The sequence below is a fragment of the Ptychodera flava genome, chromosome 11 (genome assembly GCF_041260155.1).
Source record: "Ptychodera flava strain L36383 chromosome 11, AS_Pfla_20210202, whole genome shotgun sequence".
Lineage (NCBI taxonomy): Eukaryota > Metazoa > Hemichordata > Enteropneusta > Ptychoderidae > Ptychodera > Ptychodera flava.
Genome location: NC_091938.1, coordinates 26,671,703 through 26,688,997, shown reverse-complemented (window position 1 = coordinate 26,688,997; position 17,295 = coordinate 26,671,703). Strand labels below are relative to the sequence as shown.

The 17,295-nt window shown below is 38.0% G+C and overlaps 1 protein-coding gene across 2 annotated transcripts in view; it reads right to left on the bottom strand.

The window, feature by feature from the left end:
• Window positions 1-203: 203 nt before the first annotated feature.
• The window catches only part of LOC139143977 (cadherin EGF LAG seven-pass G-type receptor 2-like), a 47,256-nt gene continuing 30,164 nt past the window's right edge, over window positions 204-17,295 (bottom strand). For both annotated transcript variants that reach the window (XM_070714604.1, XM_070714605.1), the window contains 14 exons: window positions 17,029-17,101; window positions 15,647-15,791; window positions 14,697-14,746; window positions 13,448-13,568; window positions 13,134-13,231; window positions 12,474-12,573; window positions 11,900-12,027; window positions 10,721-10,810; window positions 6,992-7,058; window positions 6,066-6,151; window positions 5,209-5,338; window positions 4,330-4,371; window positions 3,140-3,340; window positions 204-2,717 (listed from right to left, as the gene is read on the bottom strand). In XM_070714604.1, coding sequence (XP_070570705.1) covers window positions 2,658-2,717; window positions 3,140-3,340; window positions 4,330-4,371; window positions 5,209-5,338; window positions 6,066-6,151; window positions 6,992-7,058; window positions 10,721-10,810; window positions 11,900-12,027; window positions 12,474-12,573; window positions 13,134-13,231; window positions 13,448-13,568; window positions 14,697-14,746; window positions 15,647-15,791; window positions 17,029-17,101 — 1,391 coding nt within the window. In that variant the 3' untranslated portion in view covers window positions 204-2,657. The remainder of the gene's footprint in view (window positions 2,718-3,139; window positions 3,341-4,329; window positions 4,372-5,208; window positions 5,339-6,065; window positions 6,152-6,991; window positions 7,059-10,720; window positions 10,811-11,899; window positions 12,028-12,473; window positions 12,574-13,133; window positions 13,232-13,447; window positions 13,569-14,696; window positions 14,747-15,646; window positions 15,792-17,028; window positions 17,102-17,295) is intronic.

Below are 17,295 nucleotides of genomic sequence, written 5' to 3'. Positions count from 1 at the left end.
TTCGGTTATAGTCTCGTGCTCTTGGTACGATATGAGTTAGCCTACTGTGGGAGAGGAAATCTACAGTTTTTTGACAATCTCCCTGAAAATATATTCGACTGTAGGGAAAGCCAGGACAATCGATGACGTGAAACACTCGCACAAATACATACACATATTCATAATTTTATGCATATGTACAGATGAGAAAATAACACAGTGTCTTCAAGGTATAAGTGTATTTTAATAAGGGGTGAAGTTCTGTTGTAAATGATTTGTACTTTCAACTTTTTGCAACTCCGAGCGTGATAATTTCAAATAAATTTCAATACATGAATTATTTGTGTACATAAAATAATAAAACTAATTTCCTTCATAAATGAAATAGTTATGATTCTATCTTATACGTTTACTATTCTCAAACATTAACCATTGTAAATACTGATAGTACTTAAAATTTATTTTGTTTGTAGTAACACACCACATGTTCACTCTGTGCTGCAATTCGCTGGAACAAGTAATGTGTCTAGACAAAGATAGACCACTGGATCGAAAACTGTGACGTTAGAGGGTATTTTTCAACAGAATTATTTCCCACGGGGAAACAAGGGGAGGGGAGGAAGGGGGTATCTGATCACGTGACCATACACAGAGGGTCGTTTGCAGTTTATAAACGATGGTGGGTATTCGGTGAGCAACGAGCATCTGATAAAAAGAGTGACATTTTACTTTCAAACAGTGGAGAAACTTGAAGGTATACTAAAGAAACCTTGCCAATGACGTCATTACGTGTATCTGGAACTTGTGTGACCGATGTTGAGAACTTCTCCATTGAACTTCTTCCTTGTGTTGTTGCAGCGAATACACAAAAGCACGTTAAAAACATTACCGGAAAACAGCATGAGCATGTGGAGTGATACAAAACACTTATTACCTGATCTTAATTCAGACTGAAGCGCCTTTTTTATTATTACCAATGGTCGTATGTTACAATGAACACATCGCTGTTTCCCTACGGTCTCGGGATATAGCTACGTTTTCCTGGCAACGCACGGCCCTTCGGGTATTGACTGGCGCCATAGCCTTAATGACCGGTAATAGGTGTAAAAATTGTGAAATACATAAAAACTGAAAATTTTTACTGTCAGCTTTATATGACTGTTACGTGTATATTTCAAAAAAAAAAACTGTCATTTCTAAATATTTGAAACAAATAATATCAAGTCACTCAAAATATGCAAACATTATTCTGAAACATGAACTAAATAAGTTCAATATCACGATTACTACTACAACATCGCAAGTCATTTAATTGAATAACTCGATCACCGCAAAATTGTGTGAAGGTACTTTTTGCCTCGAAATTGAAAGATTTGAACTTTTTCTCGAATTTTCAGTAGAAATCTTTACACGAAATCAAGAACAAAAAACATGGGTCTTCGTGCAAAACTAGGCACTAAGAAGCAAATCACCCAATATTTACCCATACTTGAAATTCAAAATGGTGTCAATCCCTGTGTTAACCCTTTGCAAAAACTACTTTTCGATAATATTAAATGAAAGGCAGTGCAAAGTTTATTTACTTCATCAGTTTCAAAACGACCATCCACAAGGTGTAGACAAAAAACGTACTGTAAACGTTTGCGATGCCAGTTATATCCTCAGCACTATTTTTTATATGGAAAACCCTTTAATATCATAACGAAATTCCATTCGTCTGAGCGTGTTCTGACCAAGGTTACTATGAAACTGCCTCCTCTCACAGCAGACCCGGCATGAAATGACTGGCAAGATGTTTTACCCTGGAAGTTTCATGGTTATTATTTTCAATATTTCCACATCAAATCACCACACATTTAACTCCTCTATATGTTTTCGGTCGTGATTAACTGTGCAACAGTCTTGACAAGGTCGACACACAAAGATGTGCAATAAATTTGGAAATCTTCAATACATTCACAAACTTGAATACAACTATTTATTTAAATTAAAAAAAACTATCGATTGAACTATGGTCAACATGCATATATATAGTATCATTTATATATTCACGAAATGAATAAGGCACACAACAGCGACCAAGTATACCTACGACTAATGCACCTATTTTTTTCTTCCGGTTTGTTCGACTTTGCGAGTCAATTTTTCATATTAAAATATTCCATATTTCCATTTTCAAATTATTGACATGAAATGTCCATTACATATCCATTAAGTACAAGCGTGGCCATCGGTAAAATTTTCGTGCAGAACATACAGTTATACGAGATGTTTTACTTGAGTTATACATGTATCATTATCGCATCCGAGTACATATTTAAAAGAGAAAAGTGTCACTACTTGGATCACTGCAATCATAAAATACAATTCACTGATCTATAAAGCTTATACGAGTACTAGGGCCAGTATACCTCGAAATACAGCACAATTCTCGTCTTCAAAAGAACCTGAAACTGACCATTGTGCTATGGTTGACCTCTCGAACCAATATTGACGGTGGTATTGCTTACACGTTTTAAGATCGATCAAAGTTTAACCTCTATAACAAGAAATTAGAGAAATATTTTTCAATATGTGTATTTTAAGACCTACGGAAGGTACTCTTCATAAGCTTTTCTTTAAGGCATGCCTGCTTCGCATAGGATCGAAGAACCTGACCAAAATAAAAACTAACAAGTCTAAATGGAGAAGTCTTCATCAAAACTCATGGGCATTACCTTTGGTTTGGGCTTGGTGGCCTGCGAGAAAATAGAGAAAAAAATTGATAATTATATATATATATATCTATATATATATATATATATATATATATATAATTGGACGTATCATTGACATTCAATTATTGATGAAAAACTGTGTGATCATATTAACCACTATTTCAACAATGCGTTACACACTTTATCTTAAGCAGCTCTTATCGGTCATCATAAATGCTTTTATGTGCCTGGCTCCCGGCCCTCTCAATTTCACACATCGCAGGCCAAGCACCACAAATTACATTCTTTCCAATGTTGGACGTAAATCACAAAACCACTCTGACGCGATTGCTCATGGAGGCTGAAATCAAACAGTTTTTTTCTAGTTTCTGATAGCATCGATGATCGTGCAGCATAAAAGTTAAGCATGCAGAAATCTGTGCGCCTGTCTCAGGCACACTCACCACAACAAACATGTTCTTTATTGCTTTAGACTTTTCTTGTACTCTCTTCTTTTCCACCTTACGTTGCTCTTCCAGTTTCTTCGCGCGCTCCTTGTTCTGTCTCCTGGCATCAAAGCGGGCGTTCTTGGTCATTCTTACTTCCGTCATTGCCGCTAAGTAGTCCTCGTCTCCCTCGTAGTGAACACGTATCGCTGTCAGCATCTGCAAGGGCAGTGAAGCTTACAACGTGAGTGATACTTGTGAGTGTGGTTAATTACTAATGTTTAGGCAGAAAAAAACGAGAGTCATTTCTATTCCTGTACATTTGGCAATTATTTTGCCTCTGCAAAACTTTACTATGTGACTGTTAATGAAACAATTTTCCCTCTGGATGCTCAATACCTTCGTTTTATGTAGTAGATGCATGGGAAGGCAGCTAGCTCCACGCGTCTATTGATAATGGCGAGATGAAATTAAAACGCGATTCCTTTGGGCTGTGGTGTAAACTGTTTGTGTTGAACCACTAGTTTGGGGGACTTTGATAAATATATCGATGAAAGAAACAAGACATGAAGCACAGGTCTTGCGGTGGTGCTGGTGACGAGTCGGGTGACCATAAACAAAGTGATTTTTTGTTTCAACCTGTTCTGAGACACAGTGCCTGAATGACTGAAACTTTAAAGAGGTCGAAATCTAAGATTTGTTGGTTCCGGAGTGTTAGCGAGGAGAAAACGTCAGCAGGCCAAGAAAACGGCTCTCAAAACGAATATACTTCAACTGGTAAATAAATGTCGCAAAAGCGAGCAAAAACATTTTGAAGGTAACATGCGCCTCGAGGACAGATATTCGGGTTCTCAAACTTCAATAAAATGTTTTGGTCTACCACTTGTTGAGGCTCAATTTCAAGCTCATTAATAAAATAACGAAGTTTTCAACGTTTTTTTTCTACAAATTCGAAAAATTAACTCCCCCCCCTCCGGTTGAGTTAATTCAGGTTTGGCAGCCACTTCCAACTGTCGGCAAATATTGGGTAATTTTTCCCAAGCTTCACACTTTTCACAGTTACCGGTCATTTTTATGTTTGATTTCGAAAAGGATTGATTTAAAGCTTCCTCAAAAAATGTTTGCGCAAGTTAAAGTTAAAGTCTTCAATTTCGAGACTTGTACTATCTTGAATTATGTGTATGGATCGTCAACATAAGCAGCCTTACCTCAACATTTGTCGCACAGCCCGCCAAAAACACATTTGATGCCTGGTGGAGTTGTAAAGAAAACATTGTTACTAAATGATACACCTCTTGGTCGATTAGCTCGCTCGCACAGCTTTTCAGTGTACAAGTATATGAAAGCCAAAAATAAAGCCATTTGATGATTGAGAACACTTTACGAATTTCAAATAAATATTTCCTACCAAAGTGTTATTCAGTTCTTTCACTTTATTTCTATTGTCTTTTGTTGAACAAAACCGCTACCCTATAAGCCTTTACAACGGAGAATGACAACTAACTTTTATGTCTCTATTTCACTTTCTATTAGGTAAGACTGCATAACTTCATCATATTACTGGGAACTCAGTTACTGGCTTACGAATATCCAACGACCATGTAAATATTCCAAAGAAAAACTGGGAAGCGCCGCATCACCAAAATTTGAAATTCACACTCCGTAATCCGTCGATCTTTGAACAGCACACAAAGTCTCAAACAATTTCCCTTAGATGTTTGAATTATGTATTATATTTAGCAAGGTATATTTCATCTATTAAGACGAGAAGGTAAAAGATTTAGCTTTGAAACTTTAACTTTGTAAATTTAAATTGTTATCACTGCCCGGTGATCATTAATAGCAGCTCGAAGCTTGATAAAGTGAAAATCCACTTATACCTTTGGTGACATAAAACTAAAAAAAAACTGCTTTGGAAAATTACCCGTGAGATAATGATCTATCATAGCATACGACTAGCAGACGACCAGCACATGATTGATGTCCCCAAAAAGCGCGCAAATCACGCTGAATCTAGTCCCCTTCACGTTCCCTTTTCTACACACTGACAATGACCCACCAAATGATTGTAATTCGACTGTACTTACAAACACAAACGATGCAATCGCAGTAACGTAATAGCCGGCCAGTGGTTCATCATTGTATGCGGTGTAGAGAGCAGACGCCGAACACGTCATACCGAAAAACAGAAACTGCATCACTGCCCTCAGCTCTTCCCTGTAAGAGTGTTGTATTTCCAGTGAATACAAAAATCCGATTCAATCACATCTTAGTGAGAGCTTATGAAGTCCAACATACACAGCAAACGTTCCGTTGATTTCAAGAACGACAATTTCGCGTTTTAGAGAATAGCGCCGGAGGATCATAACTTCTAAAACTTTCGAATTATAATATAATCGATAATTGCAACACGAAAAGAGGAGCTGAAAATACTGGGTTTGAGTTCTCTTAATGTCGGCTGCACAGTGTATTATTTTGACTATCCACTTAAGGTAGTATGCACCTCGAAAGTGAAAGACTTAAACTTTTGCTCTAACTTTCCTCAAGGAATATTTCAACCACACTCTTTCAAAATCAAGAATAAAAGTCGAGGGTCATCGTGCAAATTTTGATATTAGAGAAACAAATTCTTGAAGATTTTACCAATATTTGAAATTCAAAATGGCCGCCATTACTGTGTTAACTCTATGGAAAAAAAATACAATTTTCGATCTTCAAAAAACTAAGACGGTGAAACTTCTTACACAAAGAGCTTCAAAATGAGCCCCAACAAGTGGTAGATTAGAAAAGAATTTTGGACAGTTGAGAGTCCGAATATCTGTCCCATGAAGCCATTCTACCTTAAAAGAGGCAGGCATTCTGCTATAAAATAGTGAGATAGAATAATCAAGCACATTTATGTCATATGTATCAACGAAGCTGTGCAGTGTTGTGGCTTACATACCAATATTGCTGCCACTCTTCAGGTTCGTATTTTTTCTTTTCGTTGACGAAGATAAAGTGTGTGTATGACAGGCACACTAAACTCACCTGAAAGAAAGAAAGAGTTAGATTAAAAAACAGAAAGAATTAAGATTGTGAATGAATGCAACATTTTTACCGGTGAATGAAGGTGAAGGTCTCGATCGAGGCAGCGTTGTTATATTATTACAGACTGCTTTTGGGCAAAAGTTTGATTGTGACTAAAGAGTGTAAAATATAGTTACATTCCAAAATGAATGAAAGCATCGTCATTACGTCACGTGGTTGAGCTTGCTACCGTATAACGTCCCTACTTATCTCGTTTCTCCTTTTCACATCAGACCGCCAACCCTAAAGTCCTGCCGCGCATACGCCTGAACATTACACGCGCAATACCTTTCCATCAGTACACGTAAGTCTGGTGACGATCGGACGTCGCGTACTTATAGTACAGACGTCGGGATCGTCAAACAACACTTCTACACGTAGTCATAGTTACGTGTAGTAATTTTTAGGTTTTCTTGATATTTTCCATGAAATGAGACAAACAACCTCGTAAAGTATCATTACAAATTAGCAAACATCTTTTATCTATGCTGCGCTGTCAGACGTTAGAGGAAATACGCGTGACGAAAACTTGCTTTTAACAGCATTCTGCCTCCACTCATCAAAAGTCCGAAGGAAAGTACTCCGTTACTCCTTTAAGAATAGCATACACAAGTTAACCTCCGGTGCCTGTACTAATCGAACAAAATGTCACATTCGAATACCATGTGTCTTGTTTGTTTGTTTGTCTGTTTGGTTTTGGGGGGTTTTTGTCTGTATGTTTGTATGTTTGTTTGTTTGTTTGTGTGATTGTTTGTTTGTTTGTTTATTTGTTTGTTGGATGATTCTTCGAAGAGTACATACCGAGATGGTCAGGGTAAAAGCAGCACAGATTGTTTTGACATCAGAGACATCGATGTGAGACCAACAGCTGTTGGGACAACACAAACGATCATTAGAAGTCAATTTAGTTGCCTTGCAAACAAATTTTAATATATGATAAGATGTGTTCCCAAACATATAGACATGCAGCACTGTGTCGAGCTCATGAGTTAGGAACATTCCTGTTACTACGGCGCGCCAAATGTTTCAAAAATATTTATCGATTCAGTGCAAAAATAAACTGTCTTTCTCAATTGAAATAAAATTCGGTCTCATTAGGAAGGAAATAAGTAAGAAAAGTATAATTAAAAACAAAAGACAGAAGTGTCATTAATACTTCATTTTAACTTGAGAAAAAATCTTTTAAGCGTAATTAGGAAATAAATAATTTTCAACGATTTGAAAAAGTCATACATCCATATTTATCGACATACATACACGTATAATAGTTCTCGAAAAAGGTGCGATGAGTGCTGATTTTACAAAAGAAAAAGAAAAATATGTTATACAGTGATACGTCCACAAAATTCACAAGAAAATTACTAAAATCACTACTACCACTCGGAAAAAATAGTACAAAAAATAAAAACGTGAACCACATACAGAAAATAATTGTAAAAGAATCAGACAAAAAAAGCCATGCATACATAAAATTATTTATGTACTTAAGAAAATTAAAAAGCACAACGTCTCATAATAAACGTATTGTAGATAATCAAAAATATAATATGAATCACCAGCCGCTTTGACAGTAAAGAGAGAAAATCGGAGAAAACATTCGGCAGTGATGGCTCTAGACAAAAGTGGATCTCATCTACAAAAAAATAAAATAAAATAAAATAAAAACGAAAAAAATAAAAAATGCCATGAACATAGATACAAAAAAAACGCGTGGGCCTGTGGAAAGAAAAAATAAATGAGGACTCGCCACAGCAAAAAAAAAAAAAAGAAAAAAAAAAAAAAAAAAAAAAAAAAAACGAGCACTCGCCACAGAAAAAAAACAACAAGCCCTAAATTACAATTATTTTATTCAAAAAACTCATGGTTCACGTTTCCTTCGATCGATGAATCCCCAACAGCGGGGAATCCGATCACCACATACTCCAATGTTTGACGAAATATTAATTGAGCATTTCAGTGATAACGTTGAACCCAGCTCTGTTTGGCTGGCCCCTGCTCTACTGGAAACCATACTTGATGAAATGAAGTGGGCAATATCACCTAAAGAACGTCCAAGTTAACAGTGAATAGTTCCAGAGAGTCAAGTTAACTGAGCCAAGATTTCAGGCAGTCCATAGGTCAGATCACGAGCGAGACGTACAACCCATGACCCTTCATAGCAACACTGCGAACATATCGATGTCTTAGGCGCGGTATGGCAGGGAGCCCACTGCAGGCCTTCCACCGAGCCGCACTGTCATCGCCGTTTGGCCTACATGATTTCTACACAGTTTTATACGTATGGTTCGATACATCGGGTTCAAATACCATGATAATAAACCACCTCGTTGTTTGCTAATTCCTCGTCTATCCTCAAAGATCACCCAAATCATGATAAAATGAATAGTTTTGAAGAAATCTGCCGCGTGTTGAGAGAACGTCCATCGTTTTCCGTGTTCGACAAGTCCAATATATGGAGCTACGATATTTGTGCAGTAGCCTATACATAGCTCTGGGTGGCAGGGCAGGGCTGTGAGTTACCGGCGTTATACCGCCTGGCCGTATAACGCCGGTGTTATACGGCCTGGCCGTATCCGGCAACTCACAGCCCGGCCTTGCTGCGGTTCCGTAGCCCTACCACTCCCTTTGGTGGTTGTGTTGAGCTACAGTGTACAGAGAAATAGCGGCTGCTTGATCAGTGTTTGTCAAGTCGGGCGCGGGCGCATTCGCGTTCTACAGGTACTAGTGAAAACGTTGCCTCGAATTTAAACGGAGTGTTTCAACCCGAGTATTTTTGCCTTTGCCACACTCCGTTTAGAGGATAAACCCACGGGATACGTGTGTGGTTCGATACATAGCGGCCGCTGCTAGCTTTGCATGGCAGGGCTGTGTACGTGTTACCGGCGTTATACGGGAGGCCGTGTCACACCGGTAACACACAGCCCTGCCATGCAGAACTAGGCCGCAGCGTGCTGCGTGGTATGAAATTTTACTATGCATACCCACATGGCGGCCGCTGTGTATCGAACCACACGTAACCGTGGGCTAGCGGCAAGCCATCGTTTTGTTGGGGTTTGGGCACAGACTGTCTATGATTTGGGAGAGGCGGCCCTACACTTTATAGCGAGGGGATCGCTGGTTGCCGGCGTGTAGGCCTACTGTACTAGCGACGGGACCGCCGGCTGCTGGCTTACCACCTCGAGTGTACATTGGAGCGAGGGGACCGCTGGCAGCCGACGAACCACCACGAGTGTTTTGTCCACTTTTAACCAAAACTGGTAACTGTTTAATATAGAATGGGACGTGTCGGTAACTTGGACGTCCATGAGATGATATTGAAGACTAGAAGCTGAGAGTTATCGCTGAAATACCCCAAATATCATGTCCAACATCCGAGTGTGATGATCCAAAACCCTCTGGCATTTATCCTGCGTACGATGCTGTGTGTTCCGCTACAGCTAATCGCCCCGCTCACCACGGGGCGATTAGCTGTAAGCGGAACACACAGCATCGTACGCAGGGCGATCTGGCATTAAACTGTAACAATCATAACGTTGACAATTATTCATTTTCATGTTGGGCTTTTCTGCGGGGTGTTCCACTCTGTTTTCTTTTCTCGAACGGGCCTCTTTTTTTCTACTGAGGTTTTTTTTTTTTTTTTTGGTAACCTCTTTTTTTTTTTTTTTGTAACCTCGCTTTGGTTTTTTTTCCAAGCTGACCTCGTTTTGGTTTCTTTACAGCCTCAACGCCGGCGCGATCTCGGTCGACTTTTCAATTGTGATTCTCTTTCTTTTTTTAGTCAGACCTGATGGTGGTTCATTTTGTTTTTTGGTAGTAGTGCAAGTACTATTTGTGGTTTTGTTTTTAATCATTTCAATATTTTTTGTGTGTGTGCTTGATTTTTTTCTTTTTTCCCTTATAATCAGCATTCATTGCACCTTTATATCTAATACACGTGTATGTGTACGTCAATAAGTATGGAGTGTGGTATTTCCAAATTTTTGAAAAGTTTATCTTCTCATTACGGTTTAAAGAATATTTTACAATTAAGCATTACATAACATTCTGCCCTTTATTTTCTTCCGTAATTCCATCGAATTTTTATTTCAATCGAGAAAGACGGTTGCACGTCATCTTTATCTGTACAGGCACATTCAAATATTTAATGACACGTATTTTCAAATGAATGCTACTTTTTGTGAAAAGGTACATTAATAAAATGCAATGATATGGACGAAAGAACTTTTTTCTTTATTATTCATACACGTTTAAGACTTTTTTTAGAAAGAAAATTTGACAGTTTATTTTTACTCTATGACGATAAATATTTTGAAACATTTGGCGAACATTAGGAACATTCCTGTTACACTCGAACAGTCATTGTCAATGTCAAAGTAATGGCTATGTTTGAAGATGTCTTCCTCCTTTGCATATGATGTGATATTAGGCAACAAAATAACCTCGATCTGTTTCCCGTTTTATCGAATATAGTTTTGATACAGAAGATTCGATCACTGTGAACCTTAGAACTCAATGATAAAAGCATCATACCTGGTGAGACCTGTTGTGTTTCCCCATGGCGAGTCGAGAAGGCAAAACACAATGGCTGGTATTCCAAAGCCCGTCACCAAATATGCAAACCTATAAAATATGAACAGAATACTTTCGCTCTTAACAATGGAAATTGTTAAGGATTATCGCATATGGGAGTGAAGTACGGTGCACAACAATGGAAACGTCATAGAAAAATATCATCATCATCATCATCATCATCATCATCATCATCATCATCATCAACTTCATCATCATCATCATCATCTTCATCATCAGGCCTGCGCTATTGTCTGTCACAATTGTTTTTAATACTTTTTGATTTTTTTTTGTTGGCCCAGCGTTATCCTCGACGATTACTGAGGGTCCAAAAGAAGAAAGCAAATGTTATGAAACTCCGTGTCTATAATGGGAAACATCTTTACGGCGATTTTCAAAATAAGAAACTGCTGTTATAATCACACATATCATGATTAACGCCAGCGATGAATCAATCGTGCTTGAATCAGTAGAATGAAAGACAAATACGTCATTGCTACATCGGACAATGTTTACGCCCGGACGATTCATGTATTATTATTAACGTGTATATAACAACAAGCTTGCATTTTTGCTACGTTTGCGTCTCTTGCATATGCAAATTTTATGTAAAGTGTTATAATATCCCATTGAGTTATCTAACATATATTTTATATGGCTCATTGAAATTCCACTTGTATCAGAGAACCTGGTTGAATCAACGCTTTGATATCTTATGCTGTATCCGATTTGCACTTTGTTTTGTTTCTTGTTGTTTTGTTTGTTTTCTTTTCTTTTCAGTGGATATGCATGTCAGCACTCTGCCAATGTACATCGCACAGCAACCGTACAACCAGAAAGAGTGGTATAAAGTCACACGATAATAGACGTCATACTCAAAATTACAAGAGTTTTTTTGTCCGGTTTTATTCGATATACAATGTGAATTTCCCGGCTATTTTGACTCAAGTTGCTACAACAACACTTCGAAGAAACGATCCTGACCAAGAAAGTCGCGGAAGAATCGATCGTATCCAATTAAATAGACATGTTGCAAAGCATGATTTGCCAGCAATTTCAACTCTGGCCGCCAACAGAAGAGCCAGCAAATTCAAACATAACAAAACAGGAGTCATGTCGAATTTACGCATGCTCACTTACTTTGCCAAAGTGCTGGTATATTTGTAAAACGCAAGTCTCAGGCAAACTTCGACCGAAAGATTAGTGATCCACGTGAGGACGACAAGGTGGGCAACTTGCAGGCCGATGGATATCTGCCTGCATATGGCCTGAAACATTTGAAAGAACATTGGTCAATATGGGAACCAGGGTAAAGGTGTACTATTTATACAACCGTTGCAAGCCGTAGGGTAAAATTTCATTGATAAGTTTCCTCAACCTTACAACAAGTATTCAGGAAGTTTCTGTCACTAAAATCCCATGAATTTGGAAATACTCAAAAAACATTATTTGGAAGGAAGTCGTAATGATCTAATAATTGAGCCTTTTAGTCCTCAACTTACTGCTATGTATTAGTCTAAAGTGTTGGACCTACAGTTTCATTCACAGTTAGCAAATTTACGCTTGTACAGCCCATCGGGTCATTTATTCATATCGGCATGAAGTAAAGCATGTACGTCTGAGTTTGTCGATTACGATGAACGTGTTATATATTTGGATAGTCTTCATACGGAATCCGCTATGATTCAATAGACTTTATGAGGATTGGACTCACCGAGTTACTGTTTGTGGACAAGCTGATCATATTCATTACTAACATAGGGAGGAAAGATAGGATGGAAATTCCAAGAATGATGTTCCTGTCTGTGGTTATCCTGAAAATAGAAGAAAAAGGTCATCGTTACAATCGGTGTGCTTTGCAACCTCTGAGCCGGGCTACGGTAAAACGTGGATTGATCAAGTTAAAGCTGGTGGTTAGATTATTCTATTGTATTATTAAAATGCTAAACATACGATAGTCCACCATCAGTAAAGAATTGGTCAGACAGGGAGAGCGAGTACAATAAAAGGATGAAATCGTTTGCAAATCGTTTATACAAGCAAAGGATAATTAAACTAGAGTGCATTTTTTTCGGTTTTTCTCATTAAATTGTTTCTTTAACACACTATCACACACACACATTCACCCATCCGTCTGTCCTTCCTACATACATACATTAATACATACATACATACATACATACATACATACATACATACATACATACATACATACATACATACATACATACATACATACATACATACATACATACATACATACATACATACATACATACATACATACATACATACATACATACATACATACATACATACATAAAGATGGAAAGTGGGAAGGATTGCGCGTTGTAAGAGTGTAGCCTACACTTACCTTGACAATACAACAAATGTGAAAGAAACAAACAGCAACAGAATGGCGACAGCATTGGCAATAAGTGCTATTCCTTCTTTATATTCCTCCAGGAACGGCTGTAAAAATGTTAAAAGTTAAATTAAAGACTTCATTATTTCCGCAGTCGCTCAACAATACACAAACCTTAAGCAGATTTATTTTTCTCATAGCTCTTATGATTTTGTTATGATGAACAATTTATCATTTGTGAACGGATGTCCACGACTAGTTGGTTCATATTTATCATTCTACGATAAGTGGCTTACAACGTCTGGCCACGGGGATGAACTCACCGTTTGTGGCTTGCCTAGTGTCATGATAAGGGCATAATCCCCGGGCTCATAGCACTCGCATGTGGTGTTTCCGTCAGTTCCTCCAGACTGTATCAACTTACACTTGTCTGTACTCCAAATACTACAAAGAATTAAGATTCCATGTTGTATATTATATTACAGAGGTTTGAGTTGATCTGTTGGCAATGTCCGAACTAGACATATCGTCTAAATTAGAGAGTTGCCCGCACTGTCAATTACGATTATCGACTAGGCGGTAATATCAGTCGATAAACGAAGAAATCAACTCCGCAAAAGTTGTAACATTGACTGGAAGGATGTTATGAGTAGTCATAACAACAACACTCGATCGGCAAACATCCCGTTAACTGTCAAGAACGCATCATTTGCAAGAGTCATTTGAGCGGATCAGATGGGTTTTTTTCTACGTCTGACCTCCTCACGATAATGTTCAACTTTCACAGAACTGATTTCTTTGTGATCGACTGATATTACCGCCAGACGATAGTTGCAAGTAAAAGTGTTGGCAACGGGTCAACGCAAACTTCTGTGTATAGATGTCATCGTGAACTGTATACTGGTCGGACACAGTTGTGCCCTTTTCAGCTCCAAAGCTAAAAAGTACGGCTTGCTCTCATATTCGTTTGTGTCTATTAATGGTCATGTGTAACTTCAGGCTTCATTCTTGTGGAATTTTAATTTTCCTTTATTCGCCTACATAGACACAGAGAGAAAGAGCAATGAGTGACGGACAACGTATCTGCATGCCTAATTCAAACAGCAATCCATCGGGTATCGAAGAAACAGCCATAAATAGAGAGAACGAAGAGAAAGAGAAAGAAAGGAAGAGAGACTCCTGTGTGTTAAGGTTGAATGCGTCTCGGGGACAGATATTCGGATCCTCAAACTTTTACAAATTCTTTTGGTCTACCACCTGTGGGGGCTCCTTTTGAAGCTAACGGAGTAAATAAGTTTTCTTCGCCTTAGTTTTGTGAAAATCGGGAACTTCATTTTCCCCAATACTGATAACACAGGGATGGCAGCCATTTTGAATTTTAACTATCGGAAACAACTTAACATTTTTATCTTGTACCAACACTTGCTCGGTGACCCCTGATTTCCGTGCTTGACCTTGAAAGAGTATGATTTAAACTTTGAATGAGGAAAGTTTTAAGCAAAGCATTTCATTTTCGCGAACCACATTAACTCAGGAGCTATTGCTAATCTCTAACCCACTTTAACAACTCACCTTCCGTAATTATCGAATCTCATTTGACCACATGCAGGGTCATATCCTTCCTGTAACGAGAAAGTTAGATTACTTTTAGCATTAAAAACGGCCATGCTAATATCTGAATATTACATCATCGGACAGAGAAGTCGTAAACATATGTGTGCGTGAATGTTCATCAATGTACACGCTCACGTGAGCATGCATGTTTGCATTTAAGGTGGTGTGGCACTTAAGCAACACACTTCTTTTCAAAGAAATATTTCTTATCACAGATGACAAGGAAACCCCCTCACACTATACTTTTTTTGGAAAAACAGAGAATGTATGTGGTAGCACTAATTTAATCGAAGGATGAAGAGAACGTATTCTGAGTACCAAACCTTAATTCGGTATTGATGGTAAAATTAAAGTTACAAACTTGATACTACTTCATGAGATTTAATATCTCATTTGAAACTAGCAAGTATGCAGTAAAAACATCAATTTTATTTTCCATTATCTGTTTTCATTCTCATATTGCAGGGATGGAAAGACTGACATAAAAGAAGTGAATAAAATCACGATAAGCATAATGACAATGTCAGAACTTCATTGCCAAGCAAAACTTATCGTTTTGTAATTAGGTTTTTTAAACATGATGTAAAAATTTTACAAAATTTGACTTCGCCAGAATGGATTTAATTTATGAAATGTTGAACACGAGAAAAGGAAATAACCAGGAAATGGGGTGATTTGCATAAATTTGCAAAAAATTACATTTCTTTCTCACCCAACGTATGACTCCTTGTCATGCTAAAAGGTAAATCCAACCAAATAATTGTAATCTTGGGTTATCAAATTATTGAAAAATAAATGAAGATTTGCAAAAAGGTGATTTTTAAGCAAACTACGCTGTGTTGTGTGCCACGCCACCTTAAAGGAAACGGTTGCCATGGAAGCAACTCAAATGTAGCTTATACACTTACCTCTTTGTGTTTGAACTTCAGAGCCAAGCTGCCGAATTCGTCGGTGTCTCCTGTGTCCGAATAGATCATGACAGACACAACGGCTGAATTCACTTTCTTAATCCTCTTTACGGCGGTTATCGAGGAAACCCATTGTCTCTCTGTGCTGTTGTATGGAAAATAAATGACTTTTTGTAATGTTTATTCTACAGTTAGCAAAATCCACGAGGCAAAACGCTTGATCTTTAACAATATATACACATAAACTGATTTTGTACATTTGTCGAGTATACGTTCAGTATACGCGTACGTATGCCAATAAAATGCTAAAGTACAGTGTACAGAGATCTGCGTTACGTATACTCTTGTTCTGTATAGATATACGCTACATGTATCATAGTATTCAAATGTTCCATATACAAAGATATACGTCACGTATACAACTAATGCTGTGTTCCATATATGTCAATATATGTAAATATGCTGAACGTATATCAAGCATTTTGCCCAGTGATCATTTCCTCGTAGCCACCATATTTAAAAATTTAATAAGAAAACGCTAGTAAACCTGGTAATCTTCTCGAGATTTTGGAGCATCCAAGTGATTTGAAAGACAGTTTAGGGTGTCATTTTTCATGGTCAGGTGTATGTGTATACACCGATTTTACTTTCTGTGGGTTGTTATGAGTGTACAAGAAATTTGCATCGTGTCTGACTCAAAACGCACCCGGATCTTGGCAGCAAAATGTCTAACGTAGATTCTTTTACACATGTTGCCAAATTATTGATGTTGAACATTTTGAGGCGAAGAAATGTTGCGTAATCAGTGATGATTGTATTTATTCGAGAAGCAAAGTACATTGTGCAGGGCTTTTATTAGCCTGAAGGCTGACAGGGCGGCGCTTCAAATATCCTGTAGTATACACCGAGAATAAATTTGTGAGATACACAGCATCGCTTATTTGGGTAACGATGTGTTAGCTAATTTTCGATTTTGGTACATATGAACTTAAGAAAAACAAAAAACCATTTGCGACAACTGTTAACGTTTGTGAGGTCACCATCATGCAATGAAAAGTCGTTGGTCCAGATTTTGTCAAGCGAATGGGCAGAATCCACGTCATGAAAGTTTCATTTATATGCATTTTTGCAAATATTTCACACCACTAACGTTTTGAATATGATCTCCTCTATCCCACTGTCTTGCTTCCAAAGAATACTCCTGTCACCACAGGGACCTAGCATAGTGATATTTTTTCTGTACCACAGCACAGGTCGGACGAAATCTGCCGGCAGCTTTGTCTCATGATATCCGCCATTATAGCTGAATATGGTACGCTGATTGAAAACATATTCTGCCTACTCTATTTTGCCACGGTGACATACAACGTAAAATGACTCACATTAACTGCCCATCACCGATCGGTAAGATATCGTCAAAGTTACGATATACAAAGACGATAGCAACAGTGGTGTCTGTAAATGACAAAAGAGAACACGTGATCTGAAAATGACCATGCAACGACAGGGGAGGAGTTACAACGGGAAAGGTGCGAGAGGGAAGACCGCTTTGTGACAGGAGGAAGCTTAAGGCACGTTAATCCCACAATTTATAAAATGTTCGAAGATTGGGTAATCATACTTGGCGTTCTTCTTTATTTACATGCGGT